The sequence below is a fragment of the Gossypium hirsutum genome, chromosome D04, assembly GCF_007990345.1.
Source record: "Gossypium hirsutum isolate 1008001.06 chromosome D04, Gossypium_hirsutum_v2.1, whole genome shotgun sequence".
In the NCBI taxonomy this organism is placed as follows: Eukaryota; Viridiplantae; Streptophyta; class Magnoliopsida; order Malvales; family Malvaceae; genus Gossypium; species Gossypium hirsutum.
The window spans coordinates 29710806-29737607 of record NC_053440.1 but is presented as its reverse complement, the minus strand read 5'-3'; the positions used below and the strand labels follow the sequence as shown (position 1 = coordinate 29737607).

General features: G+C 33.1%; 3 protein-coding genes across 4 annotated transcripts; 2 read left to right on the top strand and 1 right to left on the bottom strand.

The window, feature by feature from the left end:
• Positions 1-497: 497 nt before the first annotated feature.
• LOC107899765 (WD repeat-containing protein LWD1) lies at positions 498-3394 on the bottom strand. The gene is made up of 2 exons (XM_016825558.2): positions 3049-3394; positions 498-1705 (listed from the first exon to the last, which is right to left on the bottom strand). The coding sequence occupies exon 2, from the start codon at positions 1693-1695 to the stop codon at positions 682-684; it is 1014 nt and encodes a 337-aa protein (XP_016681047.2). The 5' UTR covers positions 1696-1705; positions 3049-3394; the 3' UTR covers positions 498-681.
• Positions 3395-9929: 6535 nt separating this feature from the next.
• LOC107899764 (mitochondrial fission protein ELM1) lies at positions 9930-13823 on the top strand. 2 transcript variants are annotated; one of them, XM_016825556.2, is made up of 12 exons: positions 9930-10299; positions 10479-10641; positions 10786-10852; positions 10997-11062; positions 11171-11252; positions 11613-11762; positions 11892-12018; positions 12596-12708; positions 12814-12877; positions 12973-13066; positions 13163-13271; positions 13429-13823. In XM_016825556.2, the coding sequence occupies exons 1-12, from the start codon at positions 10117-10119 to the stop codon at positions 13528-13530; spliced, it is 1320 nt and encodes a 439-aa protein (XP_016681045.2). In that variant the 5' UTR covers positions 9930-10116; the 3' UTR covers positions 13531-13823. The 2 variants fall into 2 exon arrangements, with proteins under 2 accessions (XP_016681045.2, XP_016681046.2); XM_016825557.2 differs by lacking the exon at positions 11171-11252 and having other exon boundaries at positions 10997-11093.
• A 1784-nt stretch (positions 13824-15607) lies between these two features.
• LOC107898479 (casparian strip membrane protein 1) lies at positions 15608-16679 on the top strand. Its single transcript, XM_016823938.2, has 3 exons — positions 15608-15953; positions 16059-16182; positions 16295-16679. Exons 1-3 carry the CDS (start codon positions 15688-15690, stop codon positions 16508-16510), a joined length of 606 nt encoding a protein of 201 aa, XP_016679427.2. The 5' UTR covers positions 15608-15687; the 3' UTR covers positions 16511-16679.
• Positions 16680-26802: the final 10123 nt, after the last annotated feature.

Genomic DNA, 26802 nt, shown 5'->3' with positions numbered 1-26802 from the left:
GAAGAGAGCCCTCGTCCCGACGATGCAATGCCACGTCACGACATGACGACGTACAGCTCAAGTTTTTTGGCTTTCTTCTCCTAGTTAACCCTACTTCTAGTTTCCTATTTAAACTTTGATTAACCTGGAAATATTTTAGTCATATATGCTACGAATTTCAACCTATAAATAGGCCTTAGTTACTATTTTCTTTATGAATTTTTAATAATTTTTAATCAATTTGATGATTTTAGCGGGTGAACCATATGATTCTAAAACCTTGAAAGTTAGGCTAACTGAAAATATTTTTTAACTATTTCTTTAGTAGGGATATCTAGAGTTCACCTAGTATTTTGCATTGTTTTATTGCCTTATCTTTTTCCTTCCGATAGAGAAATCAAATCGTAAATAGCATCTTCATTTATTCTAATATAATCTAATTTTTTTATATAATTTATGTTATATTAATAATGGATTTAAACTTTGATGTTTGGTTTGGTGTACATAGTTTATGCGTGTAAAATGTAAATTTACTCGTATTGAATCTTTTATTCAAATTCTTCTACCAACCATTCACCTCAGGTGTATCATTTTCCAAGCTCATATATAAGAAATTATTTTTAGTAATGAAACATATATAGGACTTTTAATTAACATGGCTGGCTAACTTGAAACTATTGTAATTAGAAGTCAGAAATTTGCTTAAACTTTCAACAGCTGCAATTTGTTGAGAAAAGCTATAGCAATCCAATCCAACTCAACTGGAGACCATCGAGCATGATTGATCTCAGCCGCTGACCCATACCACATCTCTGGTTCCATCACTGCAACTCCATTTTCTGCTCGATAATTGGAGCCCACCACCTCCCATATTAGAGCCCTCGAATCATCTCCAGCCGAACAAAGCTGTTTTCCCATCAATGGCGCCCATGAAATAGCGTTAACACTCCCTTTATGCCTACATAATTCCATCAATGGTGTTGTCGGAAACCGGATGTCAACTATCACAATTTTATTGCTATCCATCCCTACTGTTGCCATGAACCTAGGGTCTGCCTTGTTCCATTCTACCCTCAGCAATGGAGTTTCGGGGATCGGGTTTTCGTAAATTATTGTCGATCGTTCTTTGTCTCGCAAGTCGAAAACTCTTACAGACCCGTCTCCGGACACGGATGCAAACACATTGAACCCGCCCCACGAAATGTCGAACACTTCCTTGTCGTGCGCAACTAATTGAGTGTCTACAGCCTCGCTCTCAATGTCCCAAATGGTACAAGTAGTGTCGACACTGGAGGTGGCCACACGGCGGGTGTCGAAATCAGCCCAATCGAAGGAAGTTATGGCAGAATTGAATTCGCTGCTCTTGTTGCCATTAAGCAAGGACTTAAGCTCGATATGATCGTCGTGGATTTCCCAAAGACGAAGGTAGTCGCCGGACGTGGCAATCATATCGGGATTGGAGGTATCCTCGGACGGAAAGAACATTAGGTTGGTGGGAGCGTAAGGGTGATCGAAAACTAACCGGTTGTCAGTCGTGAAATCGGATGTGTGGAGATTGAACTGAACCAGTTCCACCTTGTTGCTGTAGTCTTCGAGGAAACTGCCGATGGCAAGGCGCGATCTTTTGTCGTTGCGGACGGACCATGCCACGGAGTAAATTGGCCATTGACCTATGTATGTGTAGACCCCTGTTTTCCTCTCTGTGGGGCTTTGCATGCTTTACTTACTGTATAATCAAAATAAATTATTATAAATTATTTTTTAAATCTGTATGCGTCCCAATAATAAATAAATAAAAAGTCTCCGTCGAATACTTAAACCAATATTACTTATAAGTAAAACAAGGCATAATGAATTATTTTACCATTCAATTTTGCAAAAAGAAAAAAAATTATTTTAGTTTTCTTTAATTTTATGTTTTTTTATAGAATTTTGCGTTGTTTATCAAATCATTTTAATATTTATGAAAAAATTAATATCTATTAACCTTAATCACGTAGCATCCACGTAAACGCCACCTCAATAATTAATTAAATTTTTTAGTTTCAAAAAATATAAAACTTTTGAAAATTTAAAAAATATAAAAAAAATTTGTTAAAAAAGCATAGGTATAAAAAAATTTAATAATAAAATTATAATAATAATCTATAATTTTTAGAATCTTTTAAAATTTATAATTCCTTATGCTACAGGTGCACGGTAAAGTTAACAAACAATAATTTATTTATTCATTTTAAGGTGTTTTGATAAAAAAATGTTAATTTAAAAATTAAAAGAAATAAAAATATAATTTAATAGCTAAAATAATATTTTTTACAAAATTAGAAGGTTAAATAAATTAGTATGCCAATAATAAAATAATAAAAAGTTAGTAGTATCTTCTTTTGTTTCTATATATATGCCTTAATGTTGATCATACAGAAAAAATTTTGAGTTATATAAATTAATGATTTCAAAATAAATCCTTTTAGAATCCGTTTGAGTTAAGCACGCTTAGACTAACTAGAAAACTATATATAATAATTATTTCAGTAAGTGGAATTGCACAAACTAAAAGCGTAGCTAAAACTCAATCAGATTTACCAATGAGAATATGTTATATATATAAGATATTTTGTGATAAAAGTTTTTTTTTTTTCAAATCGAACAGTAATTTTACCAATATTTTAACAAATAATAACTAATTTATTTAAATAGTATTTGAAGGAATAGGAGCCAAGACCCCTCCTGGACCCTCTGAATCCATCCCTGTATATATCACATATTTTTTCCCAATATATACACACATATCTTCTATAGTCTGTGGATTCTTTTGACTGTAATAGTAGGTTGGGTATTTTCTAGTAGTAAAAGAACTTCAAGAAAATAATATAATATTACAAAAGTGCTTTCTTAAAAAGTTTTAAGGTTTACAGAAATTCTGTAGAACTGATGTTCTACTTGTTCTTCACAAATGTTTGCTTTCAGCATAAAGATATGCTAAAATAAGATGAGTAATAAAAAGATATAGAAAAAAGAAAAGAAATCTTTGCTTATATTCTTTCCTTATTAAGAGAGAAATAGACTTACGTTGATGTAAAAGGGAGATGTTCTAGCTTGATATAATATCTTCCTCTCCTATGGTGTGAAGATATGTAATGAGCATTCGCGCAACACACGTATATATGTCTGATGATGAAGATAAATATATATAATAGAACAAGGAGAGAAAATGTGGGTTAAAAGTTAGAAACTTGGAGAGAGGGTGTTTAGCAGTGGGTTAATAGTTTAAAGGGAGAAAGGGCAGCAGCTGCCATGGCTATAGCTTAGAAGAAATGGGAGCGAAATTCAAATGAAAGAAAGGAAGGTAAAGCTAATAGTCAATCTTCCACGAGCCAACCCGTTGGAAAGTGGTGGGTTTTTGGTTTTCGGTCATGACTAAGGGTTGCACGTGATGCATTTATTATATCCGCCATTCCAAGGGCTCCAATTTCCATTTCATGTTTATTTTATGTATATATGGATGAAGAGACTACTTAGCATTAATGGGTTGGCTTAAATTCCTAATTATTCTCGCACTTGGGTGGTTTAATTATGAAAATCAAACTAGGTAGGTAAATGAGATGATTTGACACTATGGTTTCCAACTATATGAGTTAGCTAGGTTCAACGAGTGGTTAGGTTAAGCAGGACATATTTTATTGATGGACTGGGCTGTACCCTTCAGTTCCCACTTGTTGGGACTCCATCTCCTATTTAATTGGGAAAGGGACCTTCTTCCGTACGTTCCAAAAAAAAAATAGTGTTATGATCTTGGTAATTTCTGGACGAGACGAACCTAGGGGAGTTGGCAAGAGCCTCAATTTTCTAAAATGGAATTCATCTTTTCATTATAGTTTTTTAAAATTTTTAAAATTTTAAATTAGTAAAAGTAAAATTATATTTTGGTCTCTTAAAAATAATAAAATTTTGATTTAATATTTTAAAAATTACATTTTTACTATAGTAAAAATTATAATTTAATTTCGACCCCCCTAAAATAATTTTCTGACTTCGCCCCTGAAGGTCGACCTGACCCTTTTTATCTCAGTAAATATATAGTTAGTCAAACCATGCAGTTCGCATGTATGAGTTCACACTTGATGGGTTCGCGTCATCATGCAAGCGAACTTATATTCAGGGGTACGTGTTGGCATGTATGAAGGCCTACCTAATATGTTACATCTAGGGATTGTGCCTTATAAATAGATAAATTGGTCTCCATAAAGAGAAGACTCACGAAAACACTCAACAATTAGTAAGAAGTGTTATTAAATCAATTTGTTAGAAGTTATTTTATGTGTAAGGATCAATAGAGATATTGTAATATAAATAGATATATTAGTATATATTATAGATTTCAATATCGAATAAAATGTTGCTATATAAATAGATTTGTTAAAACATGATAAAAAATTATAAAAATCATTAAAATTCTAAAATTATTTTTTTTGGCATTATAATTTTTACAATTTTTAATTAATAATTTTTTAAAGAATTTTTACAAAGCATTTGGTTACAAAGTTCTATTTCCAATAGGAATTTTAGTATTTGGTTATAAAATTGGGTTTTCAATAGGAATTCTAGTAATAGTCATAGATTTTGGTAGTTGTTATAAAGAGAAGGGATTGTATGAAATTGTGATTTCACGTCATCACTATCCCTTTTCAATAGGAGAATAACAAATCAGATTTTTCCTCCTAATTTTTAGCATTTTCAGTTGAATTTGAATTTTTTTCAAGAGGAAAATTTTGATTTGTCGTTCTCCTATTGGAAAGGAATAAGGATGACGTGGAATCACAGTTTCATACAATCATTTCTCTTGTTATAAAAATATTATTATATAAATAATAGATTTTGTAACTGATGATGTGGCATGTTGACCCTGGGCGTTGATTGGTAGGCTCAAAAAACTCGAGGACTTTATAACTGTTACAAGCCTTAGGAAGTTCCTAGAACACGCTTTGGAAACAACCAATAGATCTCGAACACCTGGCACAACCAAACAACACAGTGCTAAGTGATGATTAGCAACACTTCCTTAGGATGTGTTGTAATGGCTCGATTTCAATGATACTAAAAATGGTGGTTTTGAAGCCTCGTTTACCGATGATTGAGTCCATAAGTTTTAATACTTAATAATTACTAGTCTATTATATTGTTATATGAAATCTTGGTGGTACAAGAATAGTGGAAAAGGTCGTTCAATTGAAAGTCAGTAATGTCTAGGATTCATCTCACTTAAAGCATAGGTTTTTTTTCAAGAAAAATTTTATTGCTATAAATATCACAGACCGACTAGGTTTTCAATTTTTAATTTTCCACTGTGACAAAAAACTGTCTTTTAAACCGAATTTTTTCAACAAATGTTCCCTACTCACCCTTAATGACAACCATGTTTCTCACCACCTTATTTCTCTTTCTCTTCCCTCCATTATTTCTCCAAAATGTTGGAAGAGACAATTAAATATCCATAACTATAAAAAAAAACTAGCAAAAATAATGCACTATGAAGCAAAAAAGTTATTTTTAGGCTCAAAAGAAATTTCAATGTTGAGCACACTTCAAAATAGATCACTCTTTTTACTCATAATGCTTTTAATAGATTCAATGTTTTTAATCTCTTTAAAAGCTTTTATCACTTACCTTGTTTTTATTCACTTAAATTTTTTCATTTCAACATTTTTAAGCAAGATCTATACTCACTATATTAAACTGTCTTTTCACTTTTACCACTCAAGTGCATAATACGATACCACCATTATGTATCTACCTAACCCTTAATGTCTATGGTCTGATGTCCAATTAAAAGTGCAATTAAACAAAATGAGATGGGGAAAGGATTTAATATCATACTCAATTTTGGGCTCAAAGTCTCAAAGATAGAGGTTCATCAAGAACGAAAAATATGGCTCGAAATATTGGGAACTAGGAATGTTATAGCATACCAAAGGTAGTCATTTCAACTCTAGGCTAAACAAACAATGCCTTAGGTTATCCTTCGACATCTCAACAAATATAGATTCAAAACATGCTTCTATTTACAATTCCATGAATGACATAAAATTCCAAACATGTGTACACATCGATCTACACATTTATTTATTACATGACATAAAATCTAGTATTTCAACATATAATAACCACTTCTACTCTATTGCACAATGTAACTAAGTGATCTAACTAATCTAGACTAAAAAAGAATAGAATTCAACTATCTTTATGCAAAATTTATATGAGTAAAAAAATTCAATTACAATATATCATATCAAATCAACTAATTATTCAGATCCACCATGCTTAAGCACCATTCACAAACAAAAATAAAACAAAGAATTTTTTTTGAAAATTTCCTAAAACTTAAAATTAACACGCATAAAACACAAAATAAAGTAAAGCAAATTCTATGTAGCCCCCCACTTAAATCACACATTGTCCTCAATGTGTTCCCAATAATAATTAAGAGGTATAAGGACTTCACTAGTTATCATTAGGCAATGTGAGGTAAAATCGAGGTTGCCCACCTCCTCCTTGAAGCTCAAAAATGTTGTGTTATCCTAAAGTAGGTAACCTACACAAAAAACAAACAAACAAATCAAAAGCAGAAGTATGCAAATAATAAAATAAAACCAAAAAAACCAAAAAATTCAAGTTCAAAGGATAGTGGTATCACCTACTTCAAACTTCAACCATATCCCAACATTAAACCTACTTCAAACTTCAACCATATCCCAACATTAACTCTTTAACATCATCATCCTCTTTAACAACATGATCCTAGTCTCAACTTTGTAAACAACGCAATCCTAATATCAAATTTATTGGAAACTATCAACATTTCCCCCAAGATAAGGCTTTACTCTTTGTCTGTTTACTAAAAATAGTTGTCCATCTTTTGTTGCAAGCTCAATAGCCCTATTGGCTAGCACACAGTTAATTGTGTATAGATTGGACCATCGCAATTGAAGTTTTCCTGGTAACAATTTTAGTCGAGAATTAAATAGTAACACTTGTCATCCCGGTACAAAGCTCTTCTTAATTATGGAATCATGGCACAATTTTCTTTTCTCTTTGTACAACTCGGCATTCTCATATGCCAAAAATCTAAACTACTCTAATTCATGTAGTTGAAACAACCTAGCGTTTTTAGCTAAATTAGGACCAAGATTCAATTTCTTAACAACCAAGTATGCTCGCTTTTCTAACTCTATTGGCAAATGATAGTTTTTACTGTAAACAATATGATATGGAGACATCCCCAATGGAGTTTTATAAGTTGTCTTATAAGCTCACAATGCATCATCTAATTGAACCAACCAATTTTTCTGAGATGAGTTCACTCTCTTCTCAAGGATTTACTTAATCACATGATTTGATACCTCTTCTTAACCATTGGCTTGCGGATGGTAAGCAGTTGCAATTCGGTGCTTTTCTCTTTGTACAACTTGACATTCTAATATACCAAAAATCTAAATTGTTCCAATTCATTTAGTTGAAACAACCTAGCATGTTTAGCTAACTTAGGATCAAGATTCAATTCTTTAACTGCCCAGTATGCTCACTTTTCTAACTCTATTGGCAAATGATAGTTCTTTCTGTAAACACTATGAATGGAGACATCCCCAACTGAGTTTTATAAGTTGTCTTATAAGCTCACAAGGCATTATCTAATTGAACCAACCAATTTTTCCGAGATGAGTTCACTATATTCTCAATGATTTGTTTAATCTCACGGTTTGATACCTCTGCTTAACCATTGGCTTGCAGATGGTAAGCAATTGCAATTCGGTGCTTAACACTGTACTTTGATAAAATATTTTCTATTTACTTACTGCAAAAATGTGAACCTTCATCACTTATGAGTGCTTGAAGAGTCTCAAATCTCAAGAAAATATTCTTACGCAAAAATTTTACGACTACATTAGTATCATTTGTCGACAAGGTCACTGCTTCTACCCACTTGGGAACATAATCCACTACCAATAAAATGTACTAATTTCTTAATGAATTCGAGAATGACCCCATGAAGTCAATCCCCATACATCAAAAACTTCAACTTCCAAAATCCCTTTTTAAGGCGTCTTATCATGCTTAGAAATATTTCCTGTTCGCTGACATTGGTCACATCATCTTACAAAATGATAAGTATCCCTAATCATAGTTGGCCAATAAAACTCTAATCCCAAAATCTTTTAAGTACTCTTTTTTCCTCCAAAATGTCCCCTACAAAGTGAGGCATGACACCCGACCAAAATATCATCAATATATCACATCCCATCTAAAGTGATTGACATTGTGTCCAATCACCACCCTAGTTGTATAGTCTAGGCCTACCATGGAAGAATAATCCATCAACTTACACTGTGACAACCAATAGGATAGTGACACGTGGCACTTTGGGATCCCATATTAGAATAAATAAACCCTTAACTCCCATACATCGGGGGGTCCTCTTTCTCTCTCTCTCTCTCTCACACACACACACACACACTCTCTCTCTTTCTCCTCTTTCAATAGTCTTTCTCTCCCTCTCATCAGCCATATTCCAACCAAGCTCTGACCACCTTGCACAATAGCTCTCCACCTAACCTTAAGTTAGGTGAATTGCTATACACCATCATCATCTTCCGTTATTTGATTCGTCATAAATATATAATACCTAATAATGTGGCACAATTTATTTCTCACCACAACAACTAAAATTTCAATATTTATTAAGATTGAATTTTTTTTTACTAAGCATTTCCTTTATATGATCTCCTTATTCCCTTTTTGTATAAGAAGCAAAACTTTGTTTGAGTTTTTCTTGTTCATTTTTCTTCCTTTTCTTGATTTCTCTTAGTTATTTTAATATCATATTAGGGGTTTGATTTTTCCTATGTTCCTTTTTCTTGATTTTTTCTCAAATAATTTTTAACGTTTAATTTTATAATGCATAAAGCAAATAGACAGTCCTTAAAATGATTGTAAGGCCAATGGGCATGTGTTCTAGACTGAGATCACTTTTGCCTCAAACTTAATTATTTTTTGTTTAAGATGATGGATGTTCCTTGGTTGTCTTTACAATTTTATTTTCTTATAAATGTTTTATCCCATTTGCGACTTATCCTTCTAAAATATCATACCCAAACACTATGAATGCACTAAAAGGCTACTAGAGGCTGGGACCAAGTCAATACAAGACGTTAAGTTTAAATCCTTATGGTCCAGTCATAAATCTTCATTTTACATTGTTGTTGGTTGTGGTTCTCATATCGGTTTCGTACAGTTTCTTTGTTGTTTTTGTAAATGAAATTGTTGTGTACTATTGTTTTTGGGCCATCGTATATGTCTCATTGCAAGAGAGAAGCTAGAATTTTTGTTAGTGGGGTGGAATTAAATTGCATTTTTTTTAAATAGTAAAAATGCAATTTCACTATTTTAATAACCTATAGCTTTATAATTTTAAATGACTAAATCATTTTTTATCATTTTGGGAGGGGCAAAATATAATTTTATTATAAAGAGCTTAAATGAAAATTTTTCCATTTAAGAGGAACAGGACCTGCCAATCCCTAACTTCCCCACTACCTCGTTGGCCTTGGGCTTTTGAATCAATCATGTTTTTACAGTTGTTATATATATATATACTTATCATGCATATAAAATTTTAAATTGATCTAATATTTTTATGATATTAATTTAAAATACTGTCTACATTAATATATATTTAATGATCGAAAATTTTCTTTTACATAAAATAAATAATTATATAATTTTAATTTATTCCATATTTAATAGGCACAATTTACATAAATAATATGAAATATAATGGCTAGATTTATAAAAATCAATCCATACTGGCCAAGTTTATTCTCTGTGCATGCGTGTAATATAGCTGAAAAACCCAGTAAAAGAACAATAGAAAAAGAAAGCTAAAAAGATTATAAACCCAAATATAATGACCTTTATTGTTCAAAAAAGTCCACCAAGACTTTATTGTTCTATAGTGGCCTTTTCTTGGGCCCGTTTTAATATTCAAACAACAATACTAACAATTCGACTCGTTTCGCTGTTTCCTTAAAAGGACAATCGATCTTCATCAAGTAACAAGTGACTGGGTTATTCCAGAGGTGGCTCATGAGACCCATAAGGCTTCCTGAACCGCCCATAGGACGGAGGAGCGCGGCGGAGGTGTTCGAAGCCGGGATTTATGGGATAATCAAACGGGTTGTTGTGATAGGAAATGGCTTCTCGGGAGCTGAGAATCAATGCATCGGTTTGGTTCGGGCTTTAGGCCTCTCGGGTTGTCTTACTTTATATGTAAGCTTCTCTTTATATCTTCCTTTTTGACCGTTCATTTCAAAACTCAGTTCTTTTAATCTAATTATTGTGTGTCTTTTACATGTCCCAAGATTCAAATCGAAATACAGCTATTTGTAAGGAATGGGAAATTTTGATTTGTTATTATTTATATAGTATTTGTTTAATCTATTATGCAGCGTGTTACAAGGCCAAGAGGAGGAATCAATAAGTGGCTACATTGGCTTCCGGTTTCTCTTCATAAAAAATTGGATTATGTTATAAGGCAAATTTGCATCTATTCAGGAGTTCAAGGGGAAGCTAGATGGAGTAAAGTGGTTCCTTTTGCAGTTGAAAAAACTGGTATCTGTTTTCAGCTCTCAAATTATATGGTTTCATATTGCAGTACCAAAGATGGCACCCTTTTATGTTGAAGAAGTCTTTGATTTGTCCTTTTTTTTTGTACCCCCCCCCAAAAAAAAATCAAAATTCATATGAGAACTACAGGGCTGTCCAGTGTAATAGAAGCTGATGCAAAACAAATTGCAATGATGGCACGGGATACATTTGAGAAGTATATTCTTCCAACTTGAATTTCTTTGTTTGCTACTACTTTTTGTTGCACAATGTGACACTTGACGTTGAAGCTATGTGATTTAGCTTCTAGTGGCAGTTCTTTCTCTTGTGATTATTTTCTTATTTTTTTTTACTCTATTAGGGAGGGCCCTCTGTTGGTCATAGCGTCTGGTCGGGATACAATTTCTGTTGCGAGCTCCATTAAACGGTTAGCCACAGAAAATGTTTTTCTTGTTCAGGTTAAACCTTTTTTTTTTAATTCTCTTTTCCTCTTTGTTTATATTTGAATGAGATTTTGTATTAGAGTTCCCACTAGGTGCTTGATATACAAGGCAATTTGTATGTTTCCTTTGAAGTTATTCAACTGTTTCGACTTTGTAGACCTGGGTGATTTCACAGTAGGTTAAAAGTTTAAAAGGTGGTCAGAATGTTCAACCTTTAAAAGGTGGTCAGAATGTTTAACCTTTTATATATTTCTTTTCAGATACATATTGGCTTTTATATTTCTCATAAGAAAAAAATCCAAGAAAATGGCCTGAAATTGTTTATTCATTATGCCGGTAATCATATGTTTTTTTTTTTTTTTTTTTACATTTCTCTGTTTGTCTTACATTTATTACATTATTATCACTTATTTACATTTTGTGTCTTTTCTCCATTTGTCCACATTTAATATATACTGTTAAACTTTTTTCTTTTTAGATGCACATACTGCAATTTGTGGTTTTATATATATTTTTCTTTGATTCAATTTTCAGATACAACATCCACGGTCACGGCTGAATAGGTTTGATTTAGTGATTACTCCTCAGCATGATTATTATCCATTGACTCCTCATGGACAGAGACAAATTCCTTGGTTTCTCCGGAGGTGGATAACTCCTCGCAGACCTCCTGCTAGACATGTGGTATGTATTTCAGTTGTAAATACTGAGAATGCATCTTGACATAGGAGTATCTTTGATGGCTGTAAAGTTATAGTTTCTCTTGTCATTGGTTGGTTGGTATGTAGCTCATTGGTAGTTTCTGAATTTCAGGTTCTCACTGTGGGAGCTCTTCATCCGGCTGATTCTGCTGCATTAAGAAGTGCTGCTTCAGTCTGGCATGATGAACTGGCCCCGCTTGCAAGGCCCTTGCTTGTTGTCAACATTGGAGGGCCAACAAGTAATATTTAGTGCATCATTGAGTTTGTTATCATTTTGATCAATCATCTTTTTAAGTCTCTAACTTCTTTTTGGATAATACAGTTGTTTTATGTTAACTGATACTTGCTAATTTGCATCCTTTATTGTAGTTATACTTGTTGTTTGAAATGTATTAAAGTATCCTTTGTATATGTAGGAATGTTGTTAGTTTATAACATACTATTAAAGAATCCGATGGCAATTATAAAATAAAAAATGATTTAATCTCGTTCACAGATATCCACCAGCATCATGTTCCATTGTCATTGTTGAACTCATTTAAATGCTCTTTTTTTCAGTCATATTTTTCACTTTTCATAATGATATGGGCAAAAGAATCTGATCAATGAACTGGTCTAATATCCAGTCGTCAAACCCCAAATTTCTTGTAATAATTTGATTTTGTCATGAGGGCTTTTTCACTACATAAGAGCATTTTAATTGAATTATTGTTTAAAAGATTGAATGAATTATATCTTCTGCAGAATATCTACCAACCTTCCTTTTAGACTTTTATCTAGTAGTTTTTTATATGCTAAATCAAAAGATTTACGCAGGCAGCTGTCAATATGGTGCGGATCTTGCAAAGCAGTTAATAGCTATGCTGCAGAATGTTTTATGGAGTTGCGGCAGCGTCAGGATATCTTTCTCGAGAAGGACTCCTGAGAAGGTAAAAACACTTTGAAAGTTTCTGTTTGTCAAATTTGTCAACGAGAACTGACATTATTGGTTTTCTAACGAATTCTTGGATTCTTCTTGGGAATTACACTGATAGGTATCAAAAATCTTATTGAAGGAGTTTAGTTCTAATCCAAAGGTTTACATTTGGGATGGTGAAGGTAAACTGTTTCTGGTCTTCTTAAGAGATTTCCCTCCCCTCCTTTTCATGGTAGCTAAGTTTATTCACCCCATCAATTGATGATATGTTGTTTAGGTCCTAATCCACACATGGGACATCTGGCTTGGGCTGATGCTTTTGTTATCACAGCAGACTCGGTAAGCATGTTGAGTGAGGCTTGCACTACAGGGTAGGTCTTGAAAACTGTAAGCCACATCCAATTATTTAACAGGTTATATTGGTTTTTTGAATTTGAACATCCTCGTTACAATCCATTGTGCTTCAGAAAACCAGTCTATGTTATAGGAGCTGAGAGATGTACATGGAAGTTTGCTGACTTCCAAAAGTCTCTGCGGGAACGAGGAGCAGTTTGTCCTTTCACTGGCAAAGAGGATGTAAGTTTTTCGATGCATGTAATATTTCAGTTTTCCTTCTGATTTATTAAAGAAAGCCACCACAACTTTTCTCTAGCAACTGGAACTGCCTGGCCTTATTTCTGGAATATCTCAAGCATGTAATTTTGCACGCCTGCTGAATGTGTTGGTTTTACAGATATCTGAGAGCTGGAGCTATACACCGTTAAATGACACAGCAGAGGCCGCTAGCCAGGTGATGAAGGCACTTGCTGCTCAAGGATGGACAATAGACGCATAATCTGCTTGCAGTGCTCGATTTTTATCCAAGCTTTTGCAATTGCTTCCACCTTTGAACAGAGTTTAATCCAGTCTGTACCAACTGATTGATCTTCTTTTGCACACATGTCCAAGTGAGGACATATCAGAAAAGTTTTTTCTGTAGTTCTTTTTCTTTCACAATTAATTTTGTCACACCTTGCTTCTTGTTCACACCACAAATTTTGAGTGTATGGTAAAAGAGACATGAATTCTACTTTGTTCATCATATTTTGATCCAAAGGCAAATGGATAAAAGAATCACACTTCTGTTTCTCTCTATCTGGTTTGTAAAATCTAAAACCCCCAGTTTCTACATCTTGCCTGAATCAACCTCATAGAAACATAACATAAATGGAAAACAAACTTACAGACAAGCTTGAAAAATTCAAGCTTCATCAGATCCGTGAATATCATTTATTAAGTGTGGTTATATGAATCAATTAAGTCCGGGTTCATTCCCTATATAAAAGTCCATTTTGATATGTTGTTGGTTTAGGCAATGACCAATTTTGGGAGTGTTGGATTAGGGAGGTCAGGTGGAGTTTAGTTGAGAGATTAAGAGTAAACTTTTATTTCGTGAGTCGGTAGTTTTGTCGTGGTTCTGTTTGCCTTTGATTACAAGCTCCTACTTCATTTCTATTAAGTGAAAGCAACACTTGTAAATGACCAAAAACTTGGCTCTTGGAACCTCTCAGCTCATCTAAATTTATCATAATTTTATACCCATGTTTAAATACATAGAATATCAAAGAAAATGAAAAATTGGGTATCATAAATTCTGACAATAACTTACAAAATGCTGATTAAAATATACTAATTTAAGCCAATTACGTCTATATCCACTGAGATTACCTCTACCAGCTTCAATGCTATATGTGGAGAGAGCCCTACTCCATTATAATAAAAAAAACATATATATTTAATTATGAATTTCATTCTTTATTTAACAAATTTAAAAATTTACTCCGCCAAAGTTTTGTAAGGTAAATTACACAATTGATCACCAAATTTCCAAAAGTTTTCAATTTAAGCACCAAAAAATAAAAAATAAAAATTCATTTTAGGCATCGTGATCAAAAACTATTTTCATTTTAGGCACTACCATTAAAAACTATTCTCATTTTGGTCACCCGCTATTAATTCAATGTTGTACACTCATTTTAGTCACTCAACTTTAATAAATTTTCATTTTGGTCACTTATTTCTTTTTTTAAAATATTTTTTTTAAAACCCGGGTTTTTATAAGAAATTGAGTTATTCAACTACGGAGGTAAAACTTAAGTTTTCCTTGTAACTCAATTCCTTGTAAAAATTTAAGTTTTTCCTGTAAAAAAAATAATTCACTAGAAAAATTTAGGTTTTCCCTTGTTACTAAAAAAAACTAAAATTAATTTTATAAGGGGGAAAAAGGAAATGAAAAGGATAAAATGTTTTTTTTCAGTAAAAACCCATGTTTCCTTTAAAGACCTTGGTAATTCTCTGTAAAACCCCATGTTTTTTCTTTTTACGGAAAAATGAAAAGTTTAAAATTAATTAAAAAAATAAAATAAGCGACCAAAATGAGAATTTACTAAAGTTAGGTAACTAAAATGAACTTATGATAACATTGAATTAATGATAAATGACCAAAATAAAAATATTTTCTAACGGCAGAGTGTAAAATATAAATAGTTTTTAATAATAATGCCTAAAATGAAAAATATTATTATTTTTAATGCTCAAAGTGAAAATTTTTAAAAATTGAATGATCACTTGTGTAATTTACATATTTTAGTACTTATACTTGACATGAAAATCAACAATATAGTTAGGAAAAATAAGTATTTTAATAAGATGTACATAACATATTAGCAAAAATCAATAGTTTAAGTCTATATGCTTATCAATAATTGGATTAATTTCATTTTTACAAAATATAAGAATTAATTTTTGTCAATTAAAATAAATAGATTGTCTTTCAATTTTTAAAAAGTAAATATATCAAATTCGACCAATAGAATTATAAGCTAATCATCTATAAGAACTTCATCCATTCAACCAATTTCCATCACAAAAACAAAGCTTCAACTTCTCTTTTCTTGTATAGTTCTCAGATTTCCTCTATTTTCCCTCCCAAAACAAAAGAAAACAAAACAAAATGATGAAGAGCAGTGATCACTCAAGCATTAATGTAGCAGAGTCGAGCGGCGTTGAAAAAGGCAAAGGATCACTCATTGCTACATCCAGGGAGCAAAAGAAGGGATTCAAGAAAGGGTTGGGTATTTTGGACTTCCTTCTGAGACTAGGAGCCATTATTTCAACTATAGCCGCCGCTGCCACCATGGGAACCAGTGATGAAACTCTTCCTTTCTTCAGTCAATTCTTCCAGTTCGAAGCCAGTTATGATGATCTTCCCACACTTATGTACGTTGCTTAGTCATAACATATGTATAATGACAGCTAGATATTGTTGAAGAAAGATTGGAATATAATGAGATATATATACATATATATTCAATTTATTTTCAGGTTTTTTGTGATCGCAATGGCACTAGTTGGCGCATATCTCGTCCTTTCCCTTCCTTTCTCCTTAGTTACCATCGTCCGCCCTCACGCAGTTGCGCCGAGACTCCTCCTTTTCATTTTGGACACTGTAAGCATTCGCATGCATGTTCGCAAAATTCCCTTATGAACCTACCAAAATCAATATATTAACGTTTCGGTTGATGTGTATATATATGGATGTATATGCACATGGCATGCAGGTGGTATTGACTTTAGCAACGGCGGCCGGCGCAGCGGCAGCAGCCATAGTCTACTTGGCTCAGAATGGGAACCCGAACACAAACTGGCTAAGCATCTGCGACCAATTCGGTGATTTTTGCCAGGGTGTGAGCGGCGCTGTGGTGGCATCGTTCTTTACTGTTCTGGTTCTCATGTCGTTGATTCTTCTGTCTGCTTTTGCCCTTAAAAAGCACTGAAACTATAAAAGAGATTGCTGAAGAGAACAAGCATGAGCGATCGATATACATTTATCACAACTTGATATAAAGCTATATATTTCATTTGGCATCAATCTACCGTCATGTAAAGCTATATGTTAAAAAATTTTAGTTTATAAGATTAAAGAATTAATGAATTTGTCTTCAATTCTTATTTAGAAGAATGAAATTCTACTGAGGTTTGAACATATTTCATAACCAGTTATTTACCTTTTTGAATACTTGGGATAACACACGAGGTGTAAATACCTTGATATCGGCAAAAATAGAATTTATTTATTGGTTTTTTCGAAAGGTTTGTAATGTAATCAAATAAGTGATTTACTCTTTAGGCCATTTGATTTACAAAACGTGTGTAATTTACTTTTTAACACATTTGGTTTACGAAATGTAATATTATTTCTGTTAATAAAATTATCAAAAGATAAAAAAGAAGAAGGTAAAATTGATATAAAAGTAATATTTCGAGCAATTATAATAGTGAAAATGTAATAATAAACAAATATTAGTCTATAAAATAATAAATAAATATAATTGAAATATTACTTGAAAATTATATAAAATAACTAGACATTTTGATTTATTAATTATTATACTATTATTTTGTTTTTATTTAAGTAAAATGAATCCATAGTAATTTTTTTATATAAGGGACAAAACTAAATTACTACCAAACTTCCTTTCAACAATTTAAATAGTAAACAATGTAGGCAGCATCCTTTGCATCTCCTTATCCTGCAGTCCTTGCAATAAAGTCTCCGGCAGATCGGGAAAGGCATAAAGGCCAATCGGTTTGTTGTGCATTGTGGCTGCCATGGCGTCAGCAAGACAATTTCCCTTTCTATATGTATGGAGTTGTTGCAATTCCCAACATCTTCTCAACAATTCCATAATGGCTCGGATAACTCCGCTCAACACCAAACTATCACATTCAGTCTTAAGTAGCTTTAACAATTCAAGATTACCCATTTCCAACATTATCCGGCGAAGACCAACGTTCCACGCTTGAGTTAGACTGTCAAAGACACCCCAACGCTTCCGCTTCTAGCACTGTGCATCTGCCAACCGCTCGAGCAAAACCCAACACCTAAACTCCTGCATGATCACGAAAGATTTAACACCTTCTCTAAGCACATGGCTTCGAGACAAGCGAAGTCAGGGGGACTGGCGAGGGTCTCAGCCCCTAAAATAAATTTTTTTTCATTTAAGTCCTTTATAATTTATAAAATTTTAAATTAATAATGGTAAAATTATACTTTGACCCCCCAAAATGATAAAATTTTGATTTAATCCTTTAAAAATTATAAAGATATAGACTATTAAAATGGTGAAATTGTAATTTTATTATCATAAAAATATACAGTTTAATTCTAACCCCCAAAAAAATATTTCTGACTCCGTCATTTGAGACAAGAACCCCTTGTATCGAGACATTTCAACATCGAAGTAAAAATAGAAAAACAGGAGAGGTCTATCTGGAGACATGCTATCATCAAAAATAAATTATTAAAAATAAAATTGTGGCTTGTCTCGAGACATTGAGGTCTCTATCTCGAGACATAATGTTAAAACTTACTATCACCAAATAACTCAATGAATTGGATTATTACACCATATGAATGTAAGATTGTGATTGAAATGGATGATCATTTTGATATGAATGGTAATTGAATTCTAAATGATATGATAAATGAAATAAGTTAATTTGAATTGCTTCGGCAATGTAATGTGATATCTCACATTCGAATTTGGTGACCGAATCAAATGTGAGGTGTTATATTAACAACTCAATATCCCAATTTATTATTAGGAAAAATAAGAGAAGAACAAAAATATTGAAAAAAAATTTAATTGACAATAGTATATTTGGCCATTTCTAGGACCTCCATAATACATAATATTAAAAAAATTATTTTTTATTGAATATTTCATTTTCCATATCAAAATAAAAGTATAAAACATAAAACGTTTTCTCACTTAATATTTCACTTCCAAAGCAAAAGAAATAAATAAATAAATAAACCAACGTGAAACGAAAATAGACTTCACAATTTTAACTAATGAGTAAAATTTGATTCGATTTGAAAAAATTAAAAAGAATTTAAATTTTAAGTTAATTGAATCGAGTTATTCCATTTTCTCGAGTTAACTCAAATTCAAGTTTCGAGTTCGAGTCGAGTTGAATTTTACAATTTGAATAATATATTGGTACAAATATCTCTTTAGTCCCAATCAATTTTAAAAATAAACAAAGTGGCCTCACTCTCAAGAAAAATTACAAAAAAAAATTCAAAATAATTTTAAAAAATAAAAATATTTTTAAAAATATATAAAATATTTTAAAAAAATTCTAAAGAATATATAAAGAAAGTTAAAGTTTTTAAAATTTTCTAAAATAATAATTTTGGAGAACTCAATAAGTTAATTAATGATTCAAGTTTATCTTGCTAAAGTATTTTTTCTTATTTTGCTTTGAAATTTTTTTCATATTTTGCTTTGAAATTTTTTTCAAATATATATAGTTCCAAATGTCTATTGTAACAATATTTTAATTTCACATATTTATTTTTTTTCATTTAATTCGAAAAATTTCACTCAATTTGACTCGCTTGAATTTTATTTCAATTGAGTTGATTCGAAAAAATTTCTAATTGAGTTAGGGTGATAAATTAGGACTTATCAACTCAATTGACTCGAAATTTTTCACTAGAATGCCCACCCTACTGAATATTGTAAGAAGTTAATAAATTTATTTTAGAAATTATATAAAGAAAAAAATTGATTGTAATTTTGAAGAAGACAAACGAAATTAAAGGAGGTTTATATAAATGATAGTAATGGTGACACCAGTAATGATAAGAAAATAGCAATTAGTATAAAGTAAATAATCCCTTTAAATTTTTTTAATTACTTCTAAAATCAATAATATGATTTTTAAATTTAAATTTTTAAAAATTGCTAATGTATTAAATAATTTAATTTCCTAAATTAGCATGAATTAAGTAAAGTATATTTAATATTAATTTCTTTTACAAAAATCATATTATATTATGATTTTAAATTAATTTCCTAAATTAGCATGTATTAATTTAGAAAAATTAGAGTGAGCACTTGATTTTAAAATGTTTTTATTAATTTCATTTTGTCAAAAATCATATTTTATTAAAAAAAATTTAAAAAATAAATCATAATATGAAATTAACTTTCTTAAATTAATTACGTGAATTAAGTAAAATCCAAGGTTGACTTATTATTATTATTTTTTAAATTTAATTCTTTAAATTTTCGTGAATTAAGTAATTTCAAAATGATTTTTTTTAAAAGTTCAAAATGAAATCTTTATATGTTAACTTGTATTGTTTATGATATTTAATATTAAATTTTTAATTATATTATTAATAAATTTATTTTTAAACAAAATTTAAATACAATAAATGAGACTCACATCATTCCTAAAGTCAATTTAATATCAACGAATTAGAGGAAGATTCATCTACAACTAAATTTACCTTAATTGTTTCAATATGTTACTTTTATATATATATATATGCATATATCATTAAAATATATATTCCAGTGAGTCACTAATCCAATAATGATTAAGTCGTAATGATTAAGGGTATTCATTAAAATATATCCTTTTATATGAAAAGAAGAACATCTATTTTGAATTGTTTAGAATTGTCATTTAGAGGATAAAGTAAAAATAATAATTATTTAGAGACTTTGAGGAATCATTTGACCAACCAAACTAATGGAGTACTGTAACACTCAAAATAGACTTGGAACTGAATGGTTATTACAACCAACCAAACATACTGTTAATGTACTAACACCATTAAGGTAACCTCACCCGGAGGCTTTGAAAACATGTAAATACCTACACCACGTTTGGTTCAGTATAATAGGATAGAGCTGTAATGGAAAAGAATTGTAATAGAATAGAGTTATAATAGAATAGAACTGTAATAGCAATTCAATTGTTTGGTTGAATGGAATGGCATAGAACTGTAATAGTATTCTTGTGTTTGGTTGAATGGAATAGAGTTGTAATAGCATAAGAAAAGAAGTTGAAATGACCAGAGTACCCTTAGCAAAAATTTTGTTAGAAGAATGATTATTGTTATTAAATTTTAATAGGATTGTTATTAAATATAATTTAATAAAAACAATAATAAATAATTTAATCATATTTTAATAAATTTATTATTAAATATAATTTAACAATAATAATACATAACTTAATAATATTCTTAATATAACAATTATTTAATATGAATTAATAAAAAAGAATATATAATATTACAAAAAAATAATATATAACCTACTTTATTATTTTTAAAATATGATGCATATTTAATGTGTTAGAATATTATTAGTAAAACAAATAATTTAGCATATATATCATAAACTATAGGTTACTTAAAGAATAATTTAAAAGAGTAATTTAAAGAATATCTTGTCTCAAATATTTTTACTCATAGACAGATGTTGAAATACAACAAAAGAACTAATGAAATTGTTATGTTGTATATATATATATTTTTAACATATTTTCATTAATTTATTTATGCTGCTAGACGTGTATAATATAAGAACCTCATATAAAAGTAAAAATGAATAATATAGATTTAATGTATGTAATCACAAACTCTCATGCAACTTTATTTTTACATGTGCCAAACTTCACAAAGAATACTGATTGAAAGTATCTATTCACAAATAAAAGCATTAAGGTTACTTTAAAATACTGATGGAGAGTATTCTATAGAATCAAATATGATAATACAGGGCTATTTTAATATAATATATATTAATGAAAAATTATTGAACATATAAAGCTTCCTTGCATCAATGAATGTGTTTTAGAAGCTGGAAAATACAAAGCAAGAATACCAATAGACTGAATATACTTGAATAACACGCAACCATTGGCTCTCTTCTTGAAAATTTGTAAAGCTTTTGAAGCTGCAATCAATGGAAACTCAATCTCCCAAGCTACCCATTTGTCCAATGCTCCATAAACTGTCTCTTTTTCATTGGGAAGTTGAGATTTTACATATATAATCAGTGTATATCTTTAGCTTTAAATACTAAATACATACTATAACTAAAAACTATACCCAAAATAGAGAATGCTCTATAAAGCTTCCTGTAATCTGAAATTTTGCATATTAGAGAATACTCTATGGTGAAGACTTGGAAAAAGAACAAAAGATAAAGATATTAACTTCAAATGGCATGGAAATATGCAACATGCAAAGTTAATTTCATCTGATAACCAATAGAGGCAAAATTATTAATACATTAAGTAAGTTGTATTATATGCGCAGTCAAAGATTTCCTTTCCCATCTCTCTGAAAAAAAAGGGTTTCACATTACATACAACTATTTGATCCCAACCATCTTGAATGTTTGTGTCACAGAGGACATCATAATTGCATACAATTAGTACTAGGAGAAAAAAAACATAGAAAACGGGTGAGGGTTTCAAGCTAAGAAGCATACAAGTAAAATTAGACTCATTTCTTTTTTCCAAAAAAAATAGAAGGATAGTTCTTTATTGTCACTGATAAGAGCAATCATAAAGATTTTTGGAAGGTTAATTGTATCATAATCACAGCAAGAGTTTATTCCAAGTTTGGACGAACATAATAGACGTCTTATGTGATGGCTTGATTTTAACAAATTGCAAACGTTGTAAAAAATTCAACCTGAATCATATTTGATAGTGCATGTATTTTTGTTTGTAATCTCACCCTCTAAGCCAGGATCTAAGTTATCAATGAGAGAAGCATTGAATGTTTTAATTTAAGTAAAGAATACAACATTGAACCAAAAATAAAAATAAACAAAGAAAAAACAACAGCACAACAAGTTTGCAGGTTAAATAGTATGCATTTACAGATGGAAGGGAAAAAGAAAAACCTTTGGCACAAGAGGAGTGTTTCTGTCCTTCTGGATTTCAGCAACACCACCTTTAATCTCCATTCCCGTGATACCCGTGAATGGTTAGCCCTAAAAACTCCTTTAACACTAGCAAAAACGAAACATAGCCTACAATGATATCTGTACATATTTTTCATTACAAACACGAAATGCTGTTGAACTTCAAACCCAAAACAAACAAACAAAAACCAAAATAAAAAATTAAACTTACCAAAAAAAACCCAAATCAATAGAAGAATACAAAGGGTATTCAACAGATTTATGTAAACAAAGCATACCCAGACAGGCAATTCAACAGATTATTGATTAAAGATCATGACTTTGGATATTCAATTCAACAAAGCCAAAACATAGACTACTGGAAAAAGAAAGATCTTGATCATCAAAGTTCAACTTCTTGTTTGTAGCTTAGGAAAGTATAAATGAATTTTAAGGCAGAGGTAGAAAAGGTAAACTCACTGAAAGCCTGGCAGGATAGAAATTCAGATCCAATATTTCAGAGATTTTTTTATTAAAAAAAAAACCAGAGATGATGGCGAAGGGAAGAAGACTAACAACAATCACTGATAATTGATCGGAGCCTCGCCGTTCCCACAATCGTTGGGCTGCATGGTGGGAGACGTGCGCATTTCTTTGGAAAGCTCCGCCTTTGACATCGATTTCTCCATATTTTCCACCACACACAAATCCTCCACACCCAAAATCCAAAAATAGATAGTCTTCAATGCATTTTACGGAAAACCCAAGAAGATTTTCGTCTGAATGATGAGTGGAAGTGGGAGGAGATTTTCGTCTGAAAAAAAAAGCTATTACGAGAGGCATTGAATAGGCATTCAGAGTCCGACCTTCTGAATGGATATCGGTGGTTACGCGTAATAGATCCCCCACGAAATAGTGATTCGGCAGTCAAATTTCAACCAAACAAACGTGTCACTGTAGTGTGTGGAATAGGGACAGAATGGAATGGCCATTCCGTCGAACCTAACATGCCCCTAGTGTCACGGGGCTAGACCTTTCGTCTCGCGATCCGTGCGGCCTTAGGCGATTCGCTCGTCCAAACTCGCCCAAGTCAGCCTTTACTCGAATGAGGATTCCTTAAGAACTCCTCCAAGGCACCAACTCGTACAGCGGAAGCAAACTTATGCCAAAAGAAGCTTATAAAGAACAAAAGAAAGGGACGCACACAAAGTATTTGAGTAAATGCTCTCTATTCTCTTATTCACAAAGAATAATGAAACAATGAATGGAGTGTGTACAAATGAGGGGGAGGCTCTCTATTTATACTTGAGCTCCCCCAAAATCGACGGTCAAGATACAATTACATCGACGGACGAGATTAAAGGTTACCTACCATCAAATCTTTAAGAATATAATATCATATCTTCTAAGATTCCATATCTTAGATAAGATATGTAATCTTATAAAATAATATCTTATAAGATTCCATATCATATCTAAGATCTCTAAGATTATAATATCATATCTTCTAAGATTAGTTACCATATTAGCCTAAGTTGCCATCTCTTCGCTATCGGGCCAACCAGGCTTCAATCTGACAGGCTTCTTTAGTATCTCATTGAATCGAGCCAGTTCTCGTGAGCCAAATGATCCCCATCTGAGCAATAGACCTCCATTGGATGCATTTGGTGCGATGGTCACGGGCTTTGAACTGCGGCCCGTGACATTCTCCCCCATCCATTCTCGCAACGTCCTCGTTGCGACTTCTGAATGGCACTGGCTTGATTCGTCTCGATCTCGTCTCGACGCCTTAGCCTTTCCCTTTATTTGGGACTTTTGCCTCGGCTTCCGTCGCTTCTTAACTCGAGCCGTCCTACTCGTTTGTACATCTTGACGACAAGGAGTTATGTCACTCTCTTGCCCACATTCTAACTTCCCTCGAACAGAATCCTCATGATTCACTACACTTGGCTTCGCTTTGCCCACAGTCTCTCGGCCTCCTTGCTCAAGAACTTCGAAAGGGCCCCTACGTTCTCGCCAAGTACACAAGTTAGAATACAAAACACTATCAGAGTGTTTCGAATGTACCTTTGCATTTACTCGGGTCAACTGTCCCACATGCATCACTTCTTTTTCCTTGAAGTCCGATGCACCACCCACCTCTCCCATAGGTGGAAGCCTTGTCGATGACTCGGCCAACTCTGACGCTTCACTCAACTTGAGCCTCATTGGTCCCAGCTTCCCTGTTTTCATCGCAACTTTCTCTACTAAGTTCGATGACAAACTCACCTCTTCCTTGGGTGGAAGCCCCTCCGACGACTCACCAAGCTCCGACGTTGCCTTTCCTTTGACTTCGGCTTGCTTTGGACAGCTCCGCAACTCATGCGGACCACGGCATAAGAAGCACTTTACTTGCTTCTTTTTGCTCCTCTTTGCCCTCTTGGCTTCGGCTTTTCCCTTGCTTGAAACAAGCTTCTTGGGCTCCTTGTCTGCTCTATCGTTCCCCTCGATGACAGACTTCTTCGGACACTTCCGCAACCTATGCGGACCCTGACACAAGAAGCACTCTACTGGCTTCTTCTCACTTTTGGCCCCCTTGGCTTCGACACCCCTTGCGCTCGAACCAAGTACCAAGGCCTTACCTACCGGCTTCTTCTTAAGCGCGGATTTCCTTGGACATTTCTTCAACATATGTGGACCGTCGCACAGAAAGCATTTCAGCTTGTCTCTTTTCCTCTTGGGTTTCTTCTTCCCAACTCGTGGTTTCCCATTACCACCATTGTCGCCGTTGCCATTGCCATCCACACTATCTTCCTTGTGATCCATTTCACATACGCCCCTTCCATCGGACTTGGAAGACCCAAGCTTGTCGTTCCCTTGACCAAGCTTCACTATGGATTCAACTACCGTCATGGCTTCCGACAAGTTTTGGACACCTCTTTGTTCCACCTCCTGTCTGACCCACGGCTTCAATCCCTTTTGAAAAGCAAGCAATGCTTCTTCATTGGTCACATTTGCAACTTGGAGCATGAGTTCCTTGAACTCACGAACATACTCCCCCACTGTGCCCCATTGTGTTATTCCTTGCAACTTTGCCCGAGCTTCTTCCTCGGCAAACTCTGGGTAAAACTGTCCCTTCAATTCTCATTGGAACTCCTGCCACGTCCCAATCTCACCTTGCCTTTTATCTGTGGTCCTACGTCGCCACCATAAAAGCGCAATGTTAGTAAGAAACATTAAAGTAGTATTTACCTTAACCGCATCATCCACGATTCCTTTGGCACGGAAGTAGTGTTCCATCCTCCACAAGAAATTGTCCATATCGCATGCAGACCTTATCCCAGCGAACTCTTTCGGTTTCGGGACATCCTTGTTATTGAGTGCTGCACTTGACACTCCTTTCCCCACGGCTGCTTGACACAAGGCTAACTCTCCCTCGAGCTCCTCTATCCTTGTGCTCAAAGCCCTGGTCGTGGCTATTGTTTCCTCCTTCAAAGCCATCATTGTGGCTTCGAGAGCATTGTTCCTCTCCGTCAGCTTCTTCCTTTGGGAATCTAGCAACTCTTGCACACTATCCCTGTGGAAAGTGAGACACTCGGTAACAAAGTCCCTTGACTGCTCCCTCAAGTCATCAATGCTTTCCCCAAGCGCATTGCTCGACTCTTTGGCGTCCTCCATGGACTCCTCAAGTTTCCCCACGCGTTCCTCAACAGCCGACAACATCTCCCTCAAAGACTTCCTCGCCCACCTTTGTTCAGACTCTTCTCTTGACATCCTAACGGTGCCTTCGAACCAACAGCTCGGATACTTCTTGGTTCGAACTCTAGCTCTGGTACCACTTGTCACGGGGCTAGACCTTTCGTCTCGCGATCCGTGCGGCCTTAGGCGATTCGCTCGTCCAAACTCGCCCAAGTTAGCCTTTACTCGAATGAGGATTCCTTAAGAACTCCTCCAAGGCACCAACTCGTACAGCGGAAGCAAACTTATGCCAAAAGAAGCTTATAAAGAACAAAAGAAAGGGACGCACACAAAGTGTTTGAGTAAATGCTCTCTATTCTCTCATTCACAAAGAATAATGAAACAATGAATGGAGTGTGTACAAATGAGGGGGAGGCTCTCTATTTATACTTGAGCTCCCCCAAAACCGACGGTCAAGATACAATTACATCGACGGACGAGATTAAAGTTTACCTACCATCAAATCTCTAAGAATATAATATCATATCTTCTAAGATTCCATATCTTAGATAAGATATGTAATCTTATAAAATAATATCTTATAAGATTCCATATCATATCTAAGATCTCTAAGATTATAATATCATATCTTCTAAGATTAGTATCTCATTGAATCGAGCCAGTTC